The sequence below is a fragment of the Electrona antarctica genome (assembly GCF_951216825.1).
Source record: "Electrona antarctica genome assembly, chromosome: 22".
NCBI lineage: Eukaryota > Metazoa > Chordata > Actinopteri > Myctophiformes > Myctophidae > Electrona > Electrona antarctica.
Genome location: NC_136805.1, coordinates 24,067,618 through 24,095,056, shown reverse-complemented (window position 1 = coordinate 24,095,056; position 27,439 = coordinate 24,067,618). Strand labels below are relative to the sequence as shown.

The following is a 27,439-nucleotide window of genomic DNA, read 5'->3' as shown; positions in this document are numbered from 1 at the left end:
AGACAGAGCATCCCAAAGGTCTCAATGAGGAGCTTTTATTGGGCTGCTTCCTTTAGAGTTTAGTCATAGTCGGCCACATTGGCGTACACAATTGGACATTTTCAAATTCTAATTACCTTAGGGTTTATAAGTTCTATAATGAGAACTGAGACGAGTGATCTGGATTCCAAAGGTCTTCCTCCTTATTTATATTTAATGTTTTCTATTAATATTTTCTATTTATCTATTGTCTTTATATATTTCTAATGGGTTTAAGATATAGCATTGTCTGTTCAGTCTATTAGCTTTCCAGGCACTTTAGGGGCCGGCCCCACATTCATTATGATAGCTCATTGTGATGTATTCTTATTTTGCTATTTATTCTATTGTGCTTACATGATATTTATCCTGTCTTGGTACCATAAATAGAGACTTCTTATTGATACTGTGTAAGATGATAATGGTTGACACCTGTGTTCAATTACTGTTGATTGTATCCTGTTGTCTTGTCACAACTCACAAACGCTGAGGAAGGCCATACAGGCCGAAACGCGTCCGTTTTTTAGTCTCAGAGGTAAGTAAAATCATGTAAAAGGACATACAATGAGTGCTGGCATTTTCTTCATCTCTACTTATATCTTCGAGCCTTGCACCTATAAGGATTTTGTTTGAACCTGGAGTGCTGCGGATTGTCTGCTACGGCAGTACTATTTTCTCATATGTAACTTATTTTTCGCCACTAGGGGGCGAGAAAAACTGAACGTGAATCGTCTCTCTCCGTTACTACAAGTGGGAGGGAACAGCGGCCAGTCGGACTGTCACTAAATCATTTAATCCAATCACAGTCCTTCGCGCGGAATTTCAAACTTTTTCAAAGTGACTTCTCTCTTTTGCCTCAGAGATCCTCCGCCAGATTTGTAAACAAAATAGGACCTTGTGGACGCCGGACTCCGGAGCCTCACGGTAAATTAATAAATCTTAACGCATGTTGAAAGAAGAGGGTGCTTAAAACAACCGCATTGTCTTCGGACACAGAAAATGACACATTTATTGAAGGTTTTATTTCTATATTTTCACTCTGCGCCTGCGTGTCAGTGCGTGCACTGCGGAGGGATCTTCCAGTGTGAATGGGAACACTAAGGAACAACCACGTTCGTTCAGTTCGCCACGCCAGTAGTAGTACTAGTAGGAACTGGAAGGAAGACCCGTGACCGTAGTGTAGGTCGTGTCTTCTTCATGTTTAGGTAGAATTAAACTGTACATTTGATGACTTAATTTCGTAGGTTGTCAACTCCCAGAAGTCAACGTTTATGGACCTGTTTCACCAGACGTCCAAGTAGCTTTGAAAACAGGTAAAGACATGCAGTTCTGTTGTTACGGCACAGTGTTGTGTTAACGCTAGTCAATACTAGAATAATATAAAATATTTGCACAGAAACACACTACGCGTTTCATTAACAGTACACCGAATCTCTGAGTAAGGTTAATACGGCGTGTGTGTCTCAGTTAAATGCCTCTGTTGACTGTTTAGTTTAGTACCACGTTGAAAGTATTGTGGGCGCCATGATTCGTGGCCCGTGATTCAAACTTCAAAGTAGTAACGTGCCATATCCCATAAATCTTGTTTTTGATCGTTTTAAATGACCATCGATTCGCACAACACAGGACAAATTACTTATACTATACTTAAATACTATCAATGTGTAACTGATGTTCCAGCAAGTGTGTAAGTGTCATGATTGTTTTTTTTTAGGTAACAATGCCGTTGCACGGAAAAGTTGTGGTGATCAAGAGGAGTGGTGTAGATGGAACCGAGTTTCCTCTCACTGCAGCGTGTGTTTTTGGAAGGTGAGAACAACAGAGATGTCTGATTATTTGTCTTAAATGTAGTGATAAGTGTCATCACTGTCATGTTTTCGTGTATCATTTGTCACATCACACCATACGTCAAAACAGGTTAAGGAGATAATCAGATTACACATAAACGTGCTTTTTTGTCATACTGCATTTAAATAGTAGGCCCTTGGCCTAGTTAAAGACCTAAGCTAACCTCATGTTGGCCATATGGCACTAATGGCAGGCTCTTGTCTGTCTGGGGGTTTCAGTCAATTCAAATGGTAGGAGGCGGGGTTTATACTGCAGACGTCATACTTCCTAGTTCCTACATACATAGTTGTAATCCAACGTGTCAACTGTCAAGATGTACACAAGTTGTAACACAATTACTGTCTTTATTGTGAAAAGTTAATATTCCGGAGGAAAATTAAAAACAAGGAAGAGACAAACTGAATAGAACACATCTCATACAGGTATAATAAGATGCAGCCAAGGGATATGCATGCGAGACAATACAGAATATATAGGCAGTATATATTATTTAATGTACATATGTGGCCTGGGCTAAGGCTGAGCGGTCCGGCCCAGGCACCTAGGCCGGTAATCCAGCCTGACGGCGTGTCGTGGGTTCGAGAGCCCGTTGACCTTTGCCGCATGTCTTTCCCCAATCTCCCTCTTTCCTGTCTAATTACTGTACCCTATCAATAAAGGCAAAAAACGCCAAAAAAAATTACATATGTTTAGTTTGTCACCATAAAATGAGGTATGGCATCAGCCCGCTTTTATTTTTTTTGTAAATCTGATCCTACAGCTAAATTGACTTGGCATATTGACAAATGTTCCAACCGCTAAATTGACTTGGCATATTGACAAATGTTCCATTTTCTTGTGCTGACAGTGACAATTTGCTTCTGTATTGCCAAATAGGAAAGCGGAATGTGATATTCGAATTCAGCTTCCACAAGTCTCCAAGGAACACTGCAAAATTGATCTGAATGAAAATAAGGAGGTAAATAACCAGCAACAAAACATCAGGACTTTTTAAGCTGTCATAATTTCACAATAAATTCACATAAACCGATTGTGTTGTGTTTGATGGTTTCACTGGTTTCTTCACAGGTCATTATAACTAATCTGAGTTCAGTGAATCCAACACGCATCAACGGAGAGGTTTTGCAACAGTCGGACCGTTTGAAACATGGAGATCTAATCACGATTTTTGACCGTTCTTTCAGGTTGGTATAAATTAAGTGGACTGGATATGACCTTTTGGGGGGCATATACTTTATTAGAAACTGTTTCAGTTTCCTTCCCTGCAGTAACATAATGACACGGTGTGAATTAAGAGATAATGACATGGTCAGGACTCGGAAGGTGATTAAGTGATATTTTTGTCTGTAAATTCAAAAGTGTTAGTTCGATAAGCGTGGTCTCTGTGCTGTGTCCGCTCAATTTTACTTGCTTATGCTGTATGAGTTGATCATTTGATATCCCAACAGGGGTTGACACTAAGGGTTGTCCACCTGGCCCTGGCAGGTCAATAAAATTAGTAGGTAGACTCCGTTCAGGTTGCCTGATGGGGCAAGTGCTTGTTTGTCTATAAACACAACACAAGTCTTCTGGTCTGTAGAATGTATAAGAACACCGTTTACCTATAATATGCTGTTTTCACTGTTGCTACACTTAAATTCAGTGATTTGGGGGGGAAAAAGCGGTCCGCCCCGGTAACAAGATGTGCACATGGGGGAAGTACAACAGACCAACAGCACGTGCACGAAGGCCCGCCCCACTCGATCATGATTGGAGGAAGGCCCCTCTCATCCTGATTGGATGAAGGCTTTGCCACCCAAAGTCCAAACCGAAACTAGGGTTTTTTGACCCCAGGGGCTCACTGGGGACAGGGAGGAACTCCTTATATGGTCAGCACACTTTATAGTAGGGAGGATTATCCAAAACATAAGAATTAAGTTAATTTTGTGGGGGGCACAGAGGCCACGCATTAAAAGTAATTTAATCCACAAAACTAGCGTCTTTTGTATTGTTGACCTATTTCTAAAATATTAGCGCAACTTTTGTTCAACTTTGATCCCTCTATCACATGGAACTATTTTTTGGGTGTAGTGATATGGACACAAAAAACAATTCCATGTGATAGGGGTCAAAAATGAACGAAAGTTTCACTATATGGTAGAAATGGGTCAACAATACAAAAGACGCTAGTTTTGTGAATTAATTTACTTTTAATGTGCACCCACAAAATGACCGGAACTACTTAATATTTCACCAAACCCAGAGCAGAACTCCCACCACGGGACTCGGGCAATCAATTAATACAGTTGCAACCAATATATTAATGGCAAGTATTTCATACAGCTTAAGTTAAAAAAAAATCTGAACTATCCCTTTAAATTAAACTGTAATTCAAATTTTGCCTGTCATTTTACAATGGAGGCAAGTGGGCATGACCGTTGGGCAAGTAGAACATGACTTGTACTTGGCCAATGGGCAAGTGCCTCTGAGACCTTAGTGTCAACCCTTGTCCCAGTTGTAAATAAAAAATCAGTTTAGTTTAAGCGGTATTAATGAATAATCTTTGAACAAACTAATATAATTTACACCACCTTTTAATCAATTGCAAGTTCTCATCATTTCTCTCATTGTTGTCTTAGGTTCGAGTACCCTCCAGAACCAACACCAAAAAAGAGGAGATCTTCAATAGGAGGCAAAACTGAAACACTCCGGGTAACTTTATCACCCCTTGTCTGCATGCACGATTGCAAGATTGTGTCTCAGTGCATAATACTAATTGCCGCGTTTTCCTAGGTTCTTCAAGATAAGCAAGCAAGGGACACCACTGCTGCTGAGACAGTAGATAAGACATCTGAAACACCCTCATGTGAGTATATTAAATAAATATACACAATTTGGTAGTTTTGTTGCCACTAATGGGTGTGTCGGTGTGTTTTTTAAACTTACCCATGAGAACCCTGGGGGTTTCTTGCACTGTTCATGTCGCTAAAGCTAAATGTTTTTTACAAGCAGAATCTAGTTTTCAGATGAGCACTCACTGAAAACTGATTTTATGCATGCAGGGCAATCTTAACAGGGAGTGTTTGTGTGGAGTGAGGTCACACAATCAAAGCATCAACAAGGACAAGCATACAACACCTGGTATATAGTTGTCCAATCAGAGTAAATATATGCATGTATACCAGAGTAGTCTTTGATGAGACTTTGATTGTGTGACATCAAGCTCAGAACATGTTCGTTGTGAGCTTGTAGATCGGCTATTTTTGGTAAAGATTAGTGTAGTGAAACAGGTGGTGGCCTAGTATAGAACCTGTGGGAAATCTGGTCAATTAATTATAGGGCTTAATTTACTTCACAGGGAAGGAAAGTTATCATAGGAAGATATTTTGCCGTTGCAAAATGTACAGAATCTTGACATTTACTGAATGTTGCCTTATCTGTCTGGTCTCTAGATCCCTGTCTGAAAGATGGAACAAACAATGACAACATCCAACGGACCCCAGAGAAAATGGCTGATGTGGAACCCACAGATTCACCTTTTGGTGACCTGTATCAAATGATCAAGAAGACCCTGGATTCAAAGAGTCCATGGAAACCATCTGGAAGTCGGCCCCAGACGCCTGCCACAAGGTTTTGCACCCCACAACCTGTGTCGGTCAGGAAAGCCAATGGAGAATGGAGAATGCAGGTGAAAGCTGAAGAATCCTCTGGCATCACTGCTGTGGAGGGTGATGCTGAAGTTGAAAGCGTGGTTGTGGCGACCCCAAAGTCAGTGAAGAAGGAACAGAATTCCTCCGACGTGGTTGTGGCGACCCCAAAGTCAGTGAAGAAGGAACAGAATTCCTCCGACGTGGTTGTGGCGACCCCAAAGTCAGTGAAGAAGGAACAGAATTCCTCCGATTGTGGACTTGCAGCAGAAGAGAAACCACTGACTGAGGTTTCAGTTGAAAAGCCCACTTTGACACCCACAAGGAGGAAGAGCAAGGTAGCCACACCCATCAAACCTGCTGTAACTGAGGTGCAAGACCAGACTGAGGCACTGCCTACAGTGCCTAGTACCCCCAAGACCAATCCTCCAAGGCATTCACCAAGGACATCAGAGAAGAAACGGCAAGCTCAGGGATCTACACCCACCAAACCTGCTGTAACTGAGATGCAAGACCAGGCCATGGTGACCGAGGCTCTGCCCAGTACTCCCAAGACCAATGCTTCTCCAAGGCATTCACCAAGGATGGCAGAGAAGAAACGGCAAGCTCAGGAAGTTACAGAGGCTGCAGCTACTGTCAATGGTAAAGTATATCTTAATGATAATTTTGCACACAATTTGTGATCACTTATTCACTGCTCATTCACAGCTATTGCACCTGCATGTGCATCACAAATATTTTAGCATGGTTATTTCACTACTGTGATAAACAATTTAAAGGCCCTGAACATTCATACAGATATTTCCAGTTACTAATCATAGTAAGTTTGAAGCTGAGTGGAGTTAAGCTGACAATTGTAGGTCTCAAAAATGAAGAAGAATGAATAGTAAGTTAAAGTGCCTTTTAGGTGCAACAAAGCTATCAGGAGTGTGAGCAAGCTGTCAATCAAACCTAGTTTGTGCACACAGGAGAAGATGTGTAATAAGCCAGTGTAGTTGGAAAGAACCTGTGAGTGTTCAGGACCTTTAAAACTACTGTATTTGATTTTAACTTGTGGTGTTTTTATATGGCTACACCTATTACTAAATTAAATTACAATTTTCAAAAATCTAACAGTGACGGCAGCAAAGAAACGCAAGAGTGAAGAACTTGGGGCTGATCTGACCATGTCACAAATGAAAAGGAAACGGGTGTCATTTGGAGGTCACCTGAGCCCAGAGTTGTTTGACAAACGAATGCCCCCTGACTCTCCACTGCGAAAAGGGTCTGCTCCACGACGCAGCCTGTGTGTTCCAAAACTCGCAACGTCACTCCTAAGAAGAGCATCCGTCAGTGGTTTTCCAAAGGTAAGACTATAGTTGAGGAATAGTCGGAATTTTATTGTATAAGTATTATATAAGTGTATTGAGTGTGGCATACCTTGTTATTGAAATGGCTTTTGACTTCCATAGGCCAAGACTCCATCCCCTGCCAAGAAGTCATCAAAAGCCAAGACTCCATCCCCTGCCAAGAAGTCATCAAAAGCCAAGACTCCATCTCCTGCAAAGAAGTCACCAAAAGCCAAGACTCCATCTCCTGCCAAGAAGTCACCAAAGGCCAAGACTCCTTCCCCAGCCAAGAAATCACCAAAAGCCAAGACTCCATCCCCTGCCAAGAAGTCACCGAAAGTTAAGAGCCCTTCTCCTGATACTCCCACTGTGCAAGGTCGATTCTCAGTTTCACGCATCAGCACACCGTCTCCTGTTGCAGAGGAGGCAATTTCTGCCACTGAGCCCTCAGCCACTATGACCCCCAAGTTGCCTTTGAGCCGAAAAAGCATGAAGAGCATGTCAAGGAAGTCAAATACCATGGCAAAGAATGTTGTGGAGGTCATGCGCAGGAGAAGCGGTGTGTCACGGGCATCTTTGAAAGGTAACCACGGTCACAATCACGAAACCATAACACCATATGATGCATGCAACCATATGAATGAATAATATTGTTGATTGTCGAATCCGAAGCCTTTATTGCCATGACATGTAAAACATGTTAGGAATTAGGTTTGGTGAACAGCAGAGTGAGTGCAGTTACCACAGCTGCCATGGATGGCGCTATCTAATGATGTGACTGAAGCTTCTTTAATCCAGTGTGTATTTGAAGTCATGAGACTCTTTTTGTTTTGTTTCTCAGCTCCGAATTCCTGGGCTGACATTGTGAAGTTTGGCCAGACAAAGTCTCAAGTGGTAGTTCAAGAAGCTAAGAAAGCACCTGTCCAAATGAAGAAGAAGAAGGCTGTTCAGCCCATACACAAGGTGTGGTGAAATATGCATTCATTGTATTCCCTTAGCCTAGCTTTCTTTCATTTACAAAAATATATCTAGCACTGCATATTTAACCTATGTATCATAGTAATGTATACAGTATGTACCGATGCCTTCTGTATAGAAAAGCTTTTGATTTAACACGATAGGATCTGTTTCTTTGGGGAGAATCAGCCATCAATTAAATGTAGTTTTTGCGTCATTTGTGTGGCATGGCTTCTCCTAAGAACTTGTTGGAAAACATTGGTGATTTGTCTTATGTCAGGGCATCAATAATCTGGTGCTTTGGCCAAAGGAAATATCCTATGTCCTCTGTGTACTCTTCCACAAAATGTTAACACAGACTACATAGGGTATTTTTTGCCACACTATATGATTAATCTCTTCACATCAGAACAGATGTGTTTACGATGCAATTTGTGCAACTTCAGTCAATCATTGTCTCTATCTTAACTACATTTTATTCTCTGAATCTTTCAGACTCCTGCCAAAAATGTACAGAACTATGTCAGCACTGGTCATGCAGATTCACCTGTAAGCATTGTTGTGGGCAGAGCTCATAAACGACATGTACAGCCTACTGGTGCTGCCCCAAGACTAGTCCACAACATTGTCCTCAAGAACATGAAAATGGATGAGGATTTGACTGGTAATTACTTATACCCATTCTCCACTGTTGAAGTGATAATATTATTTAGTTGTGTATGGTCTGCTTATGTTGCTCACCTTTGACTTCCAACTTCAGGCATTGCAGAAATATTTAATACACCAGTGGGAGCCAAGCAGAGGAAATCATCAGTTGTCAGTGTGCCTCAGAGTGCTACCAAGACCCCTGTATCAACATCTGTGGTTGAGGCTTCATCATCAGTTGTCAGTGTGCCTCAGAGTGCTACCAAGACCCCTGTATCAACATCTGTGGTTGAGGCTTCATCATCAGTTGTCAGTGTGCCTCAGAGTGCTACCAAGACCCCTGTATCAACATCTGTGGTTGAGGCTTCATCATCAGTTGTCAGTGTGCCTCAGAGTGATACCAAGACCCCTGTATCAACATCTGTGGTTGAGGCTTCAGTGATGAATACACCAGAGGAGACTGGTAAGTTGTTTTGACGATGCCAAAATATATTTAACCACTTAACCCTCTAGACTTACTGAAACTTGTCGTGGATTGCTCTTTTTTTCTCCCTTCTACACCAAATTTATTTTCCAGAAATGTCAGATCTACCAGCTCACAATGTGTCATGTGAGCTTGTAGATCTGCTATTGCTGGTGAATGTTTCTGTTGGGTGTTTATGTTGAGGTTCAAGTGGTTAAGAGGTCAACATTATATAAAATACTTTATGCTAATGTACTTTAAGAGCTTTCTACTTCTATCTTTTAATTTTCTCTAACTATTCTATCTCAGGTGAAATGATAGTGTCCCCATTGGCTGTTGCATCTTCAGCCAAATCTGGAAAATACAACCATGAAGCTGTTGAACGCCTCTTCCTGGACGATGACAATTCCAACTTTGTTAGTGAAGAGGAGGTGCTCAATGATGACATCAGTGAACAGCAGTGCCCAGATCTGGATACTAAAATGACGACAACTCCTCAGCAGAAGCCCCCTCAGCCTGACTGTCTGACTGGAGTGAAGAGACTGCTTAAAACCCCAAGACAGAAAGCTGAGCAGGTGGAGTGTCTCACCGGGGTCAAGAGGATCATGAGTACTCCGAGACAGAAGGCCGAACCTGTGGAAGACATCAGAGGGAAACTCCTTATGACGCCCAAACCTGAGAAACCTGAGCAGCCTGAATGTCTCAGTGGAGTGAAGAGAATGATGAAGACCCCAAAGCAAAAGGCTGAACCTGTTGTGGACCTCGGTGGAGAACTTCTGAAAACTCCCAAAGCGCCAACAGTCATGGAAGAAGTGAGCGTGGGTGACATCGGAGAGCTTCTGGAGACACCCATACACAAAGAGCCTCTTAAAGACCTTATCGCTGTGACAGACGTAACTCCCAGGGTGCAGAGCTCCCTCTTGGTTTGCACCACTGATGCTGTTGAAGTCAACGTTGAGAGCCTGATGAAAACTCCAAAGGAGAAGGTGGAACCTGTTGACGGGCTGATGAAAACACCCAAGCAAATGGAAGAACCTGTTGAGAGTCCTAAGAGGGTAATGAAGACACCAAGGCTGTCGGCCAACTCTCCTGTGGAAGACCTAGAGGAACTACAAGAGCTCACAGAGGAGCCTCTGACTAATGACTGTGCACAAATGGCGACAATTGAGGTAATACTGATATTTTGTTATTTGTTCAGCATTGTATGAATTATAATTTGTTCTTGCAATTATAAAATACCTTTTATATGGCATGAATTGTAATATACTATACGCACACAATGCATTTTCTAATCATTTGTTTTTCATATTGTATTTGACAGGGTCATGGTGAATTGCACCCACAGAATGAATCAGACGAGTCACAACAAGGTTAGTTCCCTATGGTGCAGTTACACATATTTAAACAGTGGGTTGTTAAAAGACAATAACGTTGGTCTGGCATGTTTAGCTTATTGACTACAACTCACTGTGTAGTTGACATTATTGCCAGTGGGTAAAGTGTTAAGCTAACATTCCCTGAAATATTCAGGTAAAGCCAGTAGTAATGACTTTATACAAAATGTAATCAAACGTACAATAACTGACATCTAAAAATTAAGTGTAATGGTAAAATTCTAAATATATGCACAAAGCTGTGATTAGACAGTGACATGGTGTGGTATATTCATGTCATTTATTTCCTGCTTTTTCTTTCTCTTCAGAACCAGAGGTTGAGGCCATTGTCCCCGTTTCTGCGGACGATGTCGAGGTGGTGAAAGAGATCCCTGTTGAAGATGAGAATAACACATCTCTGCCAGCAGAAGATGAGCAGCAAGCATCTAAACAACCCACCACCACTGTCCCTGTGGAAACGGATGCATCACAAGGTTAGTTTAGTTTGGCAGCGTACAACGGTGCAGTTAGTGTTTAAATGGAATGAAAATATAGAGAATGTACAGTATTTGTCACACACTCATATGAACTGGTGTGTCAGACTGCTGAAAGTAATGAATGTCTAACCTACTGTATATACTGTACAAAAGTCTAAATGTTATCCAAGTAGGTATAAATGATAAATCATCATACTGTGGGTTTGTTTGGTTTTTGAGGCAGTATTTTCGTTTACTTATTAACTGCATGTTGGTGTCATCATGATATTGTCCTTTAACGAAATGTTTATAGAAATAACTTTCTATTTTGTATTCTAGAATGTTATTAATGTATTTACCTGTCTATTCATGTAATTTATTTCCTGCTTTTCTTTTTCTTCAGAACCAGAGGTTGAGACCAGTCTCCCCGTTTCTGTGGACGATGCTGAGGTAGTGCAAGAGATCCCTATTGAAGCTGAGAACAACACATCTCTGCCATTAGAAGATGACCAGCAATCATCTCAACATCCCACCACCACTGTGGAAACTGATGCATCGCAAGGTTAGTTCTGTTTGGCTTTCGTTCGCATTCAGCTCTAAAGGCAGCAAACAATGGTGCAGTTAGTGTTTAAATAGACATACAGCAAGAAATACAGAGAATGTATTTGTCACACACTCATACACATGGATAACATTTAATTTTGTACAATATACAGTAGGTATACAAGTACGTATGAATGATAAAACATCATACTGTCGTTTGTTTGGTCTGTGAGGAAGGCAGTGTTTTCCCATTTCATTCAGTACAGTATGAATGTGACTTAAATGCATGTTGGTGTCATGATATTGTCCTGTGTCCTTTAACAAAATGTTTATAGAAATAACTTTCTATTTTGTATTTATGTTGTTATTTGTATTAATCTGTCTATTCATGTATTTTTCCTTTTTCTTCAGAACCAGAGGTTGAGACCATTGTCCCCGTTTCTGGAAACAATGTTGAGGTGGTGCAAGAGATCCCTATTGAAGCTGAGAACAACCCATCTCTGCCAGCAGATGATGACCAGCAATTGGGTGATGCTCAATCTTCCACTGCCATTGAGGAGAGGGAGATGCCTGTTCTCAAAACGAGAGGAAGAGGGAGAAAGGCTAAAGAGGATTTGGCTGAGACTCGAGAGGCACACGAGGAGGCTGTCCCAGCTGAGAAGCCTAGAAGAGGAAGGAAGATCAAGCCGGAAACAAAGAGTGTTGTGACTCATGAATCTACAGAGGTCCTGGACAAACCGCTCACCATCGCCACAGAGACGTCAAAGAAAGGAACCACAGTGAAAGAACAAACACTCTTAACAGAGGTTATTTCAGAGGAGCAGGAAAAACCTGCCACTACCTCCATTGCCATTAAGAAAACAAGAGGAAGAGGGAGGAAGGCAGAACAGGAATTGCCTGAGGCTGTTGAGACTCAAGAGGTACACAAGGAAGCTCTCATCATCCCACACGAGGAAGCTGTCGATATCCCCGCTGAGAAGCCACGGCGAGGAGGGAGGAAAACCAAGCAGGAGGCTGTTGAGGCTCAAGAGGTCATCCCAGATGAGGAAGCTGTCGTCATCCCACATGAGGAAGCTGTCGTCATCCAACCTGAGGAAGCTGTCGTCATCCAACCTGAGGAAGCTGTCGTCATCCCACATGAGGAAGCTGTCGTCATCCAACCTGAGGAAGCTGTCGTCATCCCACATGAGGAAGCTGTCGTCATCCCACATGAGGAAGCTGTCGTCATCCCAGCTGAGACGCCACGGCGAGGAGGGCGGAAAACCAAGCTGGAGGCTGTTGAGACTAAAGAGGCACACGAGGAAGCTGTCGTCATCCCAGCTGAGAAGCCACGGCGAGGAGGGAGGAAAACCAAGCAGGAGGCTGTTGAGGCTCAAGAGGTCATCCCACATGAGGAAGCTGTCGTCATCCCACATGAGGAAGCTGTCGTCATCCCACATGAGGAAGCTGTCATCATCCAACCTGAGGAAGCTGTCATCATCCCAGCTGAGAAGCCACGGCGAGGAGGGAGAAAAATCAAGCAGGATACCCAGGTTGTAGCGCCTCCTGAATCTACAGAGGCCCAGGACATACAGCTCACACTGGCCACAGAGAAACCCAAACGAGGGGGCAGAGCTAAAACGGCAACAGTTGTCAAAGAAGTGGAGATCATGTTGGAGGCTGAACCTGCCAAGGATGATGTCCCAGAGGAGAAATTGGATGATGTTCAATCTTCCACTGCCATTGAGGAGAAAGAGATGCCTGTTCTCAAAACAAGAGGAAGAGGGAGAAAGGCTAAACAGGAGTTGCCTGAGGCTGAGACTCAAGAGCCACACATGGAGACTCTCCCAGTCGAGAAGCCTAAACGAGGGAGGAAGAAAGGAAGCACGATGAATGAAGAAGCGCTCGTAAAAGAGGTGATCATTTCAGAGGAGCCAGAGGACAAACCTGATGAACATACCCAGGATGATGTCCAAGAAGAGAATACAGGTGATGTTCAAACTGCCGAGACATCCACTGCCATTAAGAAGAGTGAGACACCAGTTCTGAAAACAAGAGGAAGAGGAAGGAAAGCTAAACAGGATTTGCCAGAGGCTGTGGAGACTGAAGAGCCACACGAGGAAGCGATCATTCCTGCTGAGAAACCGAAAAGAGGGGGGAGGAAGATCAAATCTGGAATCATCATCAAAGAAGTGGAGATTGTTTCAGAGGAGCCAGAAGAAAAACCTGAACCTGCCCAGGATGTTGAAGAGGAGAAATCAGGTGATGCTCCTGTTACAGCTAGAAAGGGAAGGAAGGTACATTCCGCTGTTAAAGATGACAATCCACAAGCTACTCCAACCAAAAGAGCTCGCAGAGGAGAAACACTGCCTTCCCTTCAGGAAGGAGAGGTTGTTGAGACAGCTGTTTCTGTGACAAAGTCTGCTACTCGGGGTAGAGGCAAATCTCAAGATGCTGACAGTAAAACAAAGGTGTCTGCAGGGCCTGTCAGAAAGGGCAGAAAGGCAACGCCTCCAGCAGATGACACTGTGGTTGTACCAAGCACTGAGGAGGTGATGGAAGAGGTTCAAGATGAACCACAGTCTAAGAAATCTGTAATGTGGAAAGATGATTTGACAGTGACTCACGTTATTTCACCTGCTGTAAGGGCTGTTCGAGGACGGAAGCCAAAACTTGCAGACGATGTTCCTTCACCAAGACCCAGCCCTGTCAAAAGAGACCAGAGTGAGTCCATTGAGTGCCCTGCTTCTGAGAATACTGTGTCGACCAAGACTGGCAGCAAAAGAAAAGCCCCAAGAAACGTGAGCAAAGCTGAAGAGGAGGATCTCGCCATTATAACGGTTCCATCAGAGCCCATTAAAAGTCGAGCTAAGCGGGTAAAGGCTACCGATGCAGCTCTTGTTGAGACTGTGACCCCAGCTACTGAAGTGTCAGAGACCAAGCCCCGCAGAGGAAGACCAGCAAAGAAATGAGCGTTATTACAAACAAATGTTTATTATTTTAAATGTTGTATTTCTTATTTCTTTCTTAAATTGATAGATTTTAGAAAATGTTTTGAAAATATTTTTGGTATTTTGTGAGTTTCATTATGGCCTGTTAATAAAGTTTATACTTTTAAAATGTCTGCTTTATTCCCCCCACAATGCTGTCAAGGTAATATGGAGTAAGGTCCTGGGCTCCATCTTGTGCCACCCTTATCCCTAAACTAATTTGCCTTTTTTGTTTTACTATTTTAAAAAACGTTTTAAAATAGTTCAACTAGCCGATCTACATTGAGACATTGTGAGCTTGTAGATCGGCTATTTGAATGATTTAAAAGGTTTTTTGTAAATTGTAAAAAATGGCAAATTAGTTTAGGGATAAGGGGTGGCGCAAGATATAGCCCTATTACTTTTAGGGTAAATGATTTATTCCAAATGTCAGTACACCACAGAAAGGAGTATACATTTCTATTCATTCATAGCAACATCGCAGGCAAAGACATTCTTGTAGATCATAAAATGAAATGGTCAAAATAAAAATGTCAATTATTTAAATGTTAAGCATGGATATTAAAGGAGTGTAAGTTAAAATTTATGTTAAAATAAGTGTTAATAGAGCTGTAATATAGCCCTATTAATAGCTATATTCTGATAGTAATTGTTTAGTCACTAAACGATTACTAATAGCTTGAAAAAGTATTTCTCGTTTAGTAAAAGGCAGGAGGTACAGATGTTACTGTACACACTAAACTTTAGTGTGTACAGTAACATCTGTCCCTGCCTTTTACTAAACGAGATTTTTTTTCATGTCGGGTTACCAGTGTCCTCTAATCAGGAGAGATAATTCATAGGGATACAGGATAAATTGAAAGGAGTTCTAAAATGTATGCTGAAAAATATATTCTCCTGATTTGATGAAATTGTATCTGAAAATAATTGTATAATATCACATACAGCACCATTAAATGTCGATAGGGAATGAATGCATTGTCCGATATATATTATATATTGACTTCAAATAAGCTACTTGGGCGCGTTCGGAAATAGCGCACTGAGCGCACTGTGCAATGCAAACTAATAGGCGAGTGCGCTCCCGGTGCGCATTTCCGAACGCACGCACCCTTAGTTAAAGGCGGAACCTGACACCGAGTGAGTTTAACTACCCGGACAGAGTTGGAGGTGTACAGGAAGGGAACCAAACGCAAGTCCGGCGCATTCGATGGTCCGACGACGCTGGGGGGAGATTTGATGTTGATCAGAAGTTTGTGGTCACGCGGCGCCATACCAACTTTTTTGTTCTATTAACTCGTGATATGTCTGATATGGAGTTGCCCGACGACATACAAACAAAACTGAAAGGCTTACACTGCAGTCTTTGCAATGTGAACATACCCAACAGTAAGTAACCGTAGTAAATGCATGCAGCTGTTTAGACACAAACACTCACGAGCCAAGTCTATTGGGAGTAACATACTCCCAATTACTCACAATAAACATGCTTTTTGGTAAAGTAATTTATAGTATTAATTTACGTCTTGATATGCGCAGGTAAATCAGTTAGCCAATGCTAGCTCAGAATTCAAAGTTTACTACACTCTGGACGAGTAGCGCTAATTTGCCTGTATAACATAAAGTAAAAGGCAGGCCCGATTTAAAAAAAAATACATATTTTATGGTCTTCATCCAAGGCTAGCCCCTTTCGGGACCCTCTGTAACCTTTTCTGTATTTTGGACGGCCGTACAAGGTAACCGAGGGTCCCGAAAGGAGCGTCGCAGTCCCGCCTCCTACCCTGGACCAGGAAATGAAACCCAATGCATTATTCTCATAGACATTTCTTAAAGTATTTATTTAAAGACGGTTACGCCGCGGACAAAGCCAAGCCGAGTCGTGACAACTCATGACAACACAAACAATATTTTGGACCAAATAAATGATTACAAAGAAGAAAAACAACAACAAAAGTGTTGTAACCTGCCGTTTTTTTCTTCTTTCTAATTATTTGTTTGGTCCAAAATATTGTTTGTGTTGTCATGAGTTGTCACGACTCGAGTTGGCTTTGTCCGCGGCGTAACCGTCTTTAAATAAATACTTTAAGAAATGTCTATGAGAATAATGCATTGGGTTTCATTTCCTGATCCAGGGTAGGAGGCGGGACTGCGACGCAAGGCTAGAATGAGACAAGCAATGGCATGGCCTAGCCCTGAAACGTGACTGTCATAGTACGAGCGTCATGTATATGGCTAGGCATGGCCATGCTTTGGCTTGTCTCACTATAAACTATGGTTCGATTATATAGTAGTATGCTCTGTACTGTACAGCTGGCAACTTATAAGATGACCTAACCTGTTGTCTCCTTCATTTAGCATCGTTATGCGTCACTATTACCACGTTTTATTTTGAATAACAAACTTGCTGTGTGCTAATTATTCACCTTTGCACTGTTCTCATCCATACATGTGTTTTTTAAAACATTTTCTAAACCTTTTTAGTGATAATTAGGTTCACATGCTGTAATCAAATATAAATGATCATTACTACTGTAACAGTGCCAATCAGTAACAGTACAATCAACTTGTATCTTCAAGGACCGAGCTTGGATGAGCATCTGAAAGGTCGGAAGCACAAGACGCTGAGCAATGTGCGAGCCACCCGGAAGGCGGCGGAGGAGCACAGTGTGTTTGTCAAAGGTTTCAAGAAGGGGACCTCTCAGGATGACCTAGCCGAGTACTTCCAGAAGTTTGGCTCCGTGTCCGATGTTATCATGGACAAAGACAAGGTCAGCACACTAGAATATAAAGCTCATGAGTGCCCCCTGTCTTTGCAGCCAGTCCCTCATCTCAGCCTTAAAGGGTCACTTCACCTCTGGAAGAAAATCCAGTCACTCAATGTTAATGGTATTTGTAATAGATAACAGTAGCACAATTTGAAATTTGCACCCTTTGACCAGAAAAATAATGAAGTCTGTGTATTTGACTAGGGGTTGACTGGATTGCTGAATTCCTACAATGCCCATAATGCTTTGCTGCGCTGTTCCTCAGGGGGAGGCTTCGTGTAGGTGTGACTTTATGATCTTTATCCTCCCATTTTCTACAAACAACAAATACACATGGAAGTGACCCAGTGTTGCCATGTCTGCTTATTATAAGCAACTTTGGGCTTATTTTTGTTGCTTGTAAATATTGGTGGTTCACAATCACTGGTTGATGTTTCTTTTTTTTTTACTTGTTTCTAAAATGTAGTTGATATTTGGGCTTTCATCCAAATGTTTTTCACACCAGTGGTTCTCCATGAACATGCCAAGGACCCCCAAATTAATTTGTATTTTTCCACGTAATTTGTGCCATGGAGCCCTGTATTAGATGTGTTGTTAAAATGTTTCAAAGATATTCCACATTTGCACTTTATCCACTCAAGATTATTTTTTTAAATAGCCGGCTTATGTGCCTAAGGCACATAATATAAATAACCAAAAATATATGTGCATATTGTTTTGAGGCTTGTTTGCACTTTGCATGGACATGGTTGCTTATTTCTCTCACAAAGTCAAAGAACTGGCAACCTTCACTGCGGGTGCATTTTTGCAAGAATAATAACAAACCACTTTTTGCTAGCCTTTTTCGAGTGGATGACTAAACAACACGACATGAAGCCATGTGTTCTTTCTTGTACAACGTGAAGTCTGCTTCTCCTTTTTCTTGGTTGGACATTAGATTTGTTTTGGAAGAAAGTATTCACTCTTCAGGAATTAGACAGAGCCGCTGCAGCCGCATCGATGCTGTCTGCGTTACGGTTGAAAATGGTCATGTAGCTTTTTATAGCAAAGCAAACTAAATATATATAAATTAGCATAGTATCACTAAACAAACGTGTTTTTCCTCAATTGTTTCGTCATTCCCACACCATGAAGAAAGTCTGTGATTGATATTGAAGGGAGATATAATGCATTTTATAATAAAACAAAACGTAGCCTACGTTTCATATTCATGTGCGACTCTCAATAATTTCAGAGAACATGTTTCACTAACATTGTAACCACGTGTCATCATCATGCTTTTAATTAGTGGATATTGTTACATTATGTTTTACTGTAGTTCAACTGTATGGTAAGCAATCCCCAGCAAAATGATTACATGAAGAGAATGTACAACACGTTATGCAATATGCCATTTCTGCCAAATGAAATCGTTCAAATGAACACTAGATGGAATTTGGGGTGCAACCTTTTTTCATTGTTTACATATAGTCAATGAGCAGCAAGCAGGTGTACATCATGTAAACGTTTTATTAGATAACTTCATTATAGCTGTTTTCCAAGTTTTGAAATGATGACATGAAGGCTTGGAAAAGGGAATGTTCTTATTTATAAGGTGAACACAACTCTTCCCTCCGATGCCGCAGTTCCTCTCACGTTTGGCTGAAAACGACATCCGTATTGTCTGTCCTCCAGTCCTGACTCCTGTAAATGAAAACAATATGGCCATCATCATCTATCCGACGTGAAGCCTGATTTATACATGTTGCATGCATGACGTTGGTGCACCGAAAATAACAGACCTACAAGCTCACAAAGTGTCGAATCCGCGATGCGCTGTGAGCTTGTAGACCTATTTTCGGGACCCAACGTAACGATGGCTGCGTCTATGAACTGGAATCTTGAAACAAGTCTACGTACTGAACAGTCTGAACTATACACATACATAGCCTAGCTACTACCCTAACTTTATAAAACTCTCACATTAAAGCAATCGATTGCTAGATTATGCAAGTTTACATCATGTTTACACTTTGCAGAAATACCTAGCCATGGTTTACATGACGCTCTTATGAGTCTGACAATCATGTTTCAGGGCTACAGAAATACTTACTTGATCAAGTAAAAAATATTCAGGGCCAGGCTGCCCTGCATGCTCGTTTCATCTGCGCTGGGGTTGATCTTCTGTGTATTCCGGTTCAAATAAATATTGTCCATGGAGTGCTATCAGTATCACTCTGCACTGCAGACGCCATGATAATACACAAACAAACAATCTGAGGAATGCATCGGTGGGGGTGGCCTGGGGTTGTAGGTGGAACGGAGTAGAGACTAGGGACACCCCTCTGGGCTGTCTTCAGGTGTAGGTGTAGCCGTGTGTAGGTGACACGCATACTCTAAGGTGACGCGAGGTTAGACTGTTGTAGTCCGGAGGGGAGGGGCCATGAGCATTCTGACGTAGATAAAATGAATTCCTGACCAGGATATCTGAAAACAGGGATTGCGCACACAAAAACCCAGGAAAAGTGTTTCTAGTGTCCTAAACATCATTAAAATAAGATCAGGTTGTGTCAGGGGTGAAGTGACCCTTTAAGAGCAGCAAATCTGCTAGGAGGACAGGCCAATAACAGTGGCGGTTGTGTGCTTCTATAAGTGCACGCATCATTTTGTTGGGAGTCAGGCCTCGACAGGAGCCAATTCCCGCGTGTGTGTGTGTGTGTGTGTGTGTGTGTGTGTGTGTGTGTGTGTGTGTGTGTGTGTGTGTGTGTGTGTGTGTGTGTGTGTGTGTGTGTGTGTGTGTGTGTGTGTGTGTGTGTGTGTGTGTGTGTGTGTGTGTGTGTGTGTGTGTGTGTGTGTGTGTGTGTGTGTGTGTGTGTGTGTGTGTGTGTGTGTGTGTGTGTGTGTGTGTGTGTGTGTGTGTGTGTGTGTGTGTGTGTGTGTGTGTGTGTGTGTGTGGCAATGTTGAAATCAATAATCATTGAAAATCATCATGGCTGGTACTGTCTGGTAATATCGTGTTAACTGGTTTACTGGACAACAGGTGTTTGGCTTATAACAGACTAATTATGTAGCTACATTTGCCAGACGTCTGTCTTGGCAATTTTTACCTAGGCTGGCACTGACCAAAAGACAACATTTATCTTCTTCTGCCTCATCACAGTCAACATTTTGAACCTATTTGCACTATTTGAACCTATTTGCTCCACAGCACTATTTGATCACAGCAACTTGCAACATGACAAATGCTTTAATGGATTATTGAGAACCATGGATCACTCAACATACACACAATGCATTTGATTTTGCTTAAACAAGCAACAACTGTAGACTAAGCATCTAATTGATTTGATACCATAATTTTGCCTCTACAGGGGGTGTATGCCATCGTTCAGTTCAGTGAATTGGATGGCACACAGGCAGCCTTGGCCCAGCTGGATCACCAGATGCAGGGGCTGATGCTGCGGGTCAATCCCCGTGAGAAGAAGGATTTCAAACTGATCCCCAAAAAGAAGTTTGATCCTCAAAACCTCCAAGATGTCCTGGAGCGACTCCAACCCCGGCTGTGTCAGGCACTATCTGTAAGCACCTTCATGGCATTAATAATAAGTCTCATGTTTTTGTATATTGATTTTTCAAGTATCATTTCTAGTGAGTTCTTCGCTAATTCAGTTTTTTGGTGGTATCTTTTATCTAACACTCATTTATATTCGAATCATTTAGATTTTCATCCATGTCCCAATATTTCTTCGCCATGCAAATTCTACAAGGCCAGAAGCTTGCTTTGCTTATTGTGCCTTCCTCATCTCCAGGTGAATGAGCAGATGCAGATTGTCATGGAGCAGTCTGAACTAAGAGAGAACGAGAAGCAGGCCCGCGACTTGGTGATCGAACTCCTGCAGGAGGTCTTAATTGAATTCTTTCCAGGTATTCCATCCCTTCCCAGCAAATGGCGAAGCTGTATTCTTTAAAAAAATGAATGATGAATGAATGTGATCTCTGTATTATATAATGGGTTGCAGACTGCAAGATTTTGCCATTTGGTTCTTCTGTCAACACCTTTGGCATCCATGGCTGTGACTTGGACCTGCTCCTGGACCTGGAAAACACCAAGGTGTTCCAGGCCCGCAGCAAGTCTACCACAGAGCAGGTATGCTATGCTGTCGGACATGACTCGATAGTTCTTTTGTAACATTTACAGTCAGCGGGGTAGATGCGGCATACTGTAGATGAGATCTGGTAATACCATAATACCAGATATGATAGGAAAGCAGATGGAGAAGACACTGGTCCCAAGAATCTACTTTGTTCTCATAATTGTCATTTCACACCCAATTTCATAGTATTTAGATGAATTAATTTAGAAAATCCAAAATGTCAAAGAACGTTTTGATAATGTGTTAACTGCCAGTGATCCATCCATTCCGGTCCCCCTGCTCTCTCCAGGCAGGGCAGGGCACATCGGATGACTGCCGCTCGGAGGACTCCATCCTGTCAGACATAGACCTGTCCACAGCCTCACCGGCAGATGTGCTGGACCTTGTGGCAAGGATCTTGATGAAGTGTGTCCCTGGTGTGCACAAAGTCCAGGTGGTCAGCAGCGCCCGGCTCCCTGTTATCAAGTTCCATCACCGCGAGCTCAACCTCCAGGGAGACATCACCATTAACAACCGGTGACATAACGTTACATATTGTCTTGAGAATCCCTGAATCACTTGGTTTCATCTAGGTAATAGGATCTTATGTTTTCACTCATGAAGCAGACTGGTTTTTGCTACTTCCTGTGTCTCTGCACCAGTGCAAAAACAAATGCTGCTGTTTAGACTGCTGCTGAAGCATGTCAATAATCATTTTTCCTTCATTTTCTCTTTACTTGTTTTTATGACTAACACGGTTTTATTGGTTGTCGTAGCCATATGCAAGATTGACCATCATTGAATGAATACCTGATGAGCAATGTTGTTTGTGTGGAAGGAACACTGTTTGCTCACTGGGTTCCTTATCTCCTGTCCTGTGTCCCCCAGACTGGCAGTAAGGAACACCCGATTCCTGCAGCTGTGTTCAGGGATGGAGGCCAGGCTTGGACCACTCGTCTACTCTATCCGCCTCTGGGCCAAGCAGAGACAGCTAGCTGGTAGGACCCATTTACCACCTCATCACATCAGAATTGATTATGCACTGCAGCCCTGATGACTGCTGTCAGTTGATTTTATGCAAGGAATTTAATAAATTATCTTAGTTAAAATATAAGTTAAGCACTCAGGTTTTTATATAATACTTTATTCCATTTGTAAGTCAACAGGGGGCAGCAGAAAGTCACATTTTGACTTAGTCATTGGTACTTGTGGAAAGATCAGTCACTATTGTGTGTTTATTGTTTTCACTTAAATTCTAATAAAGGGCTGTGGTAGGGTTCTGGTGGTTCTGCACTCCTGTGGGGACCATTATAGACTAGGATTATTAAAAAACATACACACAAACATTACAAATCACTGCACTGGGAGACAAGCTATGAATTATTCTTAATTAACAAAACCATGCTCTCATGAATTCTTTATTATGTATGTACTGTACATATAACCAGCAGGGCATTTCAAGTGTGTTGTTTAGTATAGCCAATGTTGGCTCGTAGCTCATCCATTTGCAGAAAGCAATAATAGTTGACTAGTTAAAACAAAATGCAACAGACATTAACGGAGGCCTTTTAAGTGTACTGCCCAGTGTGGGACACTATGAAAAGTCAAAAATATATTAAACCCAGACTGAATCCAGCTTTAAGAACTTTCTTCCATTTCATATTGACACATTGAATTGCGAAAGCTTTCTCCCAGTGCTGACTGCTGAAGCACTTCTGTGAAAAAAAACATTTGTCTCATAAGACATCCTTAATGTAGTGTTGGAAATCAGGGAATCTTAACACCAGGGCTCCACCGGGCGCGTCAGCGTCGCGTCTCCGTCACCGTCAGGGAATGTTCCCTTTTTAATCAATGAAGGGTGGCTCCACTGCCCGCGTTGCGTGACATTAACGCGTTTTTTGACGCACGCGACGGAGACGCAACGCGTCCGGTGGAGCCCTGGCGTAACTGTATTCTACTATTTATCTCAATGTATGTCATTTTAGTGGGAAAAGATATATATTATATTAGGTTCTTGAGGGTAGCTGTGGCTCCTAAGAGATGGGTAATGTATTAATTAGGAGGATGAGAGTGGCACTGTGACTTTAAAGAGCATGAGTAAGATATTAGTTCTGCGCCGGGCTCTTCTTAACGACCCATTATAATCCAGAGGGAGTAAATTGCGGCTGAGTGGATGTTGTCACAAAGTTGGCAAGCCCAGATGAAGGCTCATTATCTTCAATGGTTATGAAAGAAAGCTTTAGATATACTTGGTTGGTGCGTGGGTGTCGCGCACCAAAAATAGCTGATCTACAAGCTCACAACAATGCTTGTAGATTGGCTATTCTCGCAACACCAGTGTGCAACATACAAACCTGACATAACATGTTGGAGACGACCCAATATACAAGCTCATAGCACGTCACTTCGTGCCACGATATGAGCTTGTAGATCTGCTATTTGTGAAAAAAATCTTGAAAATTGGCACATATCTTTGAATAATATATGTATTTTTTTAAAGATGGAGTGCCGTGATTTTTTTTTGTACATTTTCTGTTTTGTATTTGTCTATGGAGTTAACATTACTCTAACAGACGCCCAGGTGTGGTTATAATATTGAAATATGTCTTCCCTGTGTATTTTTGGTTTCTCTAAAGGCCCAATCAAGGCCCAAGTCAAAAGGCCCAATCGAAATAACAGTGATATAGTGACATCACAATATCATCCCCTCCCCCTTTATCCCCTCCCCCTTCATCAACGGCTGTGAGTGTGCCTTCAGTTCAGGTAGATAACCACCCATCACCCACCAGGCAAACCAGGAATACTTAATGAACTGGTGGATGTACTGTGGCCACATAAAAACATAATTGAAACACTTTTTTTGAAAACAAATCTTTCTCCTAGTATAATCATAGTACGTTAGTACCTGATGATCATGTTTTAGGGGGGGGGGGAAATCACGGCACTCCATCTTTAAAGCAAACATTTTTTTACCAAAATCTTTGCTTCTGAGGGTCTCTGGAACAAATTATTTTGGGATGAGGGTCTGCGGCCAAAGTGAAAAGGTTCACTGATATAGCAACATGAGTTTTTCAGAAAACATTTGTAGAATCGGCCTCAGGTCTCAATGGGTTAATGAGCTTGATGTCAACGTGTTGCATCAAATTCAGGTAACCCCAGTGGTGCTGGTCCCCTGCTCAACAACTACGCCCTGAGCCTGCTGGTCATTTTCTTCCTGCAAAACTGTGACCCTCCAGTCCTCCTCACAGTGGACCAGCTGAAGGACATGGCGTGTAAGCCCCCCTTTATTTTTTCCACATCCCATCCTAATCAGATGTTGGCAGTCATTGTCAAAACATTTCTGACCAAATCTGCATCTACAGATATTGTGAGGATAATGTCAAATTGATTTATTTTTAATAAAATATAGTATGTAAAATAGTAGATCTATAAGCTCAACACATCACGACATGACACGATATGAGCTTATAGATTAGCTTTTATTTATTAGCTGTTATTTACACACATGATATCGAATATCCTAGACCTAGATGATAGTCTGGTCTCAAAATCTTTTGGTGACACCTTTTCATATCTGTCTGAAGGTGAGGAAGAGGAGTGCATCATCGAGGGTTGGAACTGCACCTTCCCCAGTCAGCCTTTTGCTGTGCCTCCAAGCAAGAACAGCCAAGACCTCTGTAAGTTGTTATATAGTACTAAGAATGACCAAGTGCATTGCATTAATTATTCATAGATCTTCAATTATATAATTCATCAATGTCATCATGAGAGCCAAATTTGTCTCTCTCCACTATCACAAAGGCTTAAAGATCCCCCCAAAATAAAAATAAAACCTCTCATAGTAACCATGCAACGTGAGGTTAATGGATAATAACCAGGTTATAATAGCCCAAAGAAGATGTTTAGTCTTTAAATGTTTGTATTGTTAAAACTCACTTTGCATCCCGCCTATGGGTTCCTTTTTTTTAACTTTGATTATCAAGGGTAATATGACATGAATATTCCCAAATTGTTTTTTTTATTTATTTATTTGCACAATTTCATTTGTATACCCAGTGGGGGTTATAATTAAGTTAATCTGGCCTCATTACAAAGAGAGAGCAATATTCACTTAAAATTAAAATGTTCTGAAATTTGTTCTCTCTATACCCAGGTTCCCTGCTGCCTGCATTCTTCTCCTTCTATGCCCACTTTAACTTCCCTGACAGTGTCATATCCCTCAGGGAGGGCCATGTACTCCCAATCACTTCTTACCTCAGTCAGAACGAGGAGAAAGAGGGAGAAGAGGAGGCGATGCAGGAGGAGCGACCCACCAAATCTCAGCACCCTTCCCCCAAACTTGGGCCTCTCAACCTGCTAGACCCTTTTGAACTCTCCCACAACGTAGCGGGCAACCTGAATGAGCGCGCTCGGCTCAACTTCCAGAAGGAGTGCCAGGAGGCACATAACTACTGCCGAAGCCTCCAGTACCAGCAGAGGTCTACCAAGGGGAAGCCATGGGGACTGGTGCGCCTGATCACCCCACATCAGGGGCCAAAACACAAAACCCAAGAGGGACCCGGTGACAAGGGGCTGATCATCACTCTACCCTTCAGGGCAGCTTTGCTCCCAGATGGGTTACGTAACCAGCTCCCTCTGGCTGGTGATAGTTTGAACCTTATGTGGTTCCATAAGGTTTGCTCTTCCATCAAGGGACTTTTCCTCAATATTCTCAAGTGTAACCCCCTTCTCCCCACGGACCCTGTCTTTGGGGAACATTCAGGAACTTCTACTGGCACTAATGATGAGGTGATGGAGATGTCATCATCCGACCTCAACACATCAGCCCTCAACTCATCATCTGAGCACAACACATCAGCCAACAATGGTGATGATGGTATTGGTTCCTCAAGTGAATGCAGCCCTCAGGTTAAAGTTGGAGTCAAAAGGCGGCTGTCTTCTTTAAGCAGTGAAGCATCAGTGTCACCCCAAGAGAAGAAGTCAAGAGTCGGGAAAGGGCCCAAGTCTGATGCCCCCACCTGGGCCTGGCTCCAGAGGCACACAGTGTGGGCTGGCCGGAGGAAGGTGAGAAGGTTACTTCTCAAAGGGGCAGACTCTAAACCAGAAGGCACCAATGTGGAACTGGAGACCCAAGTCACAGAACACATCCTGGAAAAAGAACCAGAGTTAAAGGAGCCCCTTGCGTTCAAAGTTCAGGCCCGGATAATGGGCAGGTCTGAAGGCACAAGAGCCGTCCTCAAGTTCAGTCCGACCAATGACAAAGACGGACACTTTCAGGACTTTTATCATTTCCTGGAAATCTTCTTGCCGAAAATGGTGGAGACCCTGATGGAGCCATGCGTGTAAAATAAAGCGGGTGAAACGGCAATCATTTTGCCATTACGTTTTTCAAAATCTTTATGTTGAAGCAGGATATCAAGTTAAGAGAGCACTGTAATGTTTTATATTTCCGTACCAAGATACTTTAGGTTTTTGTGAAGAAAAAAGTTAATCCAGGAGGATACTTGGAAATTGTTATGAGAGAAGAACTAAAGTAAAATGACCTGCCATTAATGAATTATTTTGTAAATATTGAATCTGCTCTAAGAATGCTATTGAGCTACTTAGTGTTTGATTCTGGGTTTATCAGTGTTTCTGAATAATGTTAGTGATAAAGCCTGCTTCGTGTTTTTGTTGAGTTTTTGGATATTAAACCCTCTTAACGTGAATGTTTGATCTGGCTGTACACAGTTGTATTGATGTATCAACCTAATGTATCTTACCACATTGTATGCCAAAAGTGATGGAAAAATCACACTCGTGTGAAGTGAGGGGCGCCCACTGGCTGCCACATGATGTCACTGCTTAAAGCAAACCTGAACAGTCCATAGACTTGGCTGCCACATAATGTCACAAGTGGGGTCCTGTTTTTTTATGAGGTGTGCTAGCCTCTCCTACAGTATATACAGCAAATTGACAAACCAATCACATAAATTCAGTTGTTCATGAGATGATGTATGATGATAAGAGCGCCCCTCGGTTGTTATTTTTTTTCCCCTCTCCTATTAGTGGGTTGAGACTCACCCCGTGGCATGCAGTTATGGTTAGGCTTAGGTGGTGAGCGGTCGGACCAGTGCCACACTACCGGAGGGAAACAAGTACTACCAGTAAGACGCCCTGAGGGCGAGAAGCGACCTAAGGTTGCGTGCACGCATCCGCCTGGGTGACGGCAGACTGCTGGGAGCGCTGGCGCTTTGGCATGGATCAGATAACACATGGAATGAATTCTATACTGGCCATATATGGAACGTGTCTTGAGTGTACAGGGTTTGATGAG

The 27,439-nt window shown here is 42.3% G+C and overlaps 2 protein-coding genes across 3 annotated transcripts; both read left to right on the top strand.

Annotated features, from left to right (window-relative positions):
* The first annotated feature begins 473 nt into the window (after window positions 1-473).
* mki67 (marker of proliferation Ki-67) lies at window positions 474-14,376 on the top strand. 2 transcript variants are annotated; one of them, XM_079493021.1, is made up of 18 exons: window positions 474-553; window positions 1,263-1,331; window positions 1,733-1,827; window positions 2,743-2,824; window positions 2,935-3,050; window positions 4,485-4,557; window positions 4,639-4,711; window positions 5,298-6,134; window positions 6,609-6,838; window positions 6,944-7,403; window positions 7,662-7,783; window positions 8,273-8,441; window positions 8,538-8,885; window positions 9,195-10,054; window positions 10,207-10,255; window positions 10,588-10,752; window positions 11,138-11,296; window positions 11,689-14,376. In XM_079493021.1, exons 3-18 carry the CDS (start codon window positions 1,739-1,741, stop codon window positions 14,226-14,228), a joined length of 6,372 nt encoding a protein of 2,123 aa, XP_079349147.1. In that variant the 5' UTR covers window positions 474-553; window positions 1,263-1,331; window positions 1,733-1,738; the 3' UTR covers window positions 14,229-14,376. The 2 variants fall into 2 exon arrangements, with proteins under 2 accessions (XP_079349147.1, XP_079349146.1); XM_079493020.1 differs by lacking the exon at window positions 474-553 and adding an exon at window positions 799-942.
* Window positions 14,377-15,396: 1,020 nt separating this feature from the next.
* Window positions 15,397-26,831, top strand: tut1 (terminal uridylyl transferase 1, U6 snRNA-specific). Its single transcript, XM_079492138.1, has 10 exons — window positions 15,397-15,635; window positions 16,824-17,014; window positions 20,362-20,568; window positions 20,800-20,914; window positions 21,010-21,137; window positions 21,434-21,660; window positions 22,012-22,121; window positions 24,273-24,395; window positions 24,708-24,800; window positions 25,277-26,831. The coding sequence occupies exons 1-10, from the start codon at window positions 15,551-15,553 to the stop codon at window positions 26,467-26,469; spliced, it is 2,472 nt and encodes an 823-aa protein (XP_079348264.1). The 5' UTR covers window positions 15,397-15,550; the 3' UTR covers window positions 26,470-26,831.
* Window positions 26,832-27,439: the final 608 nt, after the last annotated feature.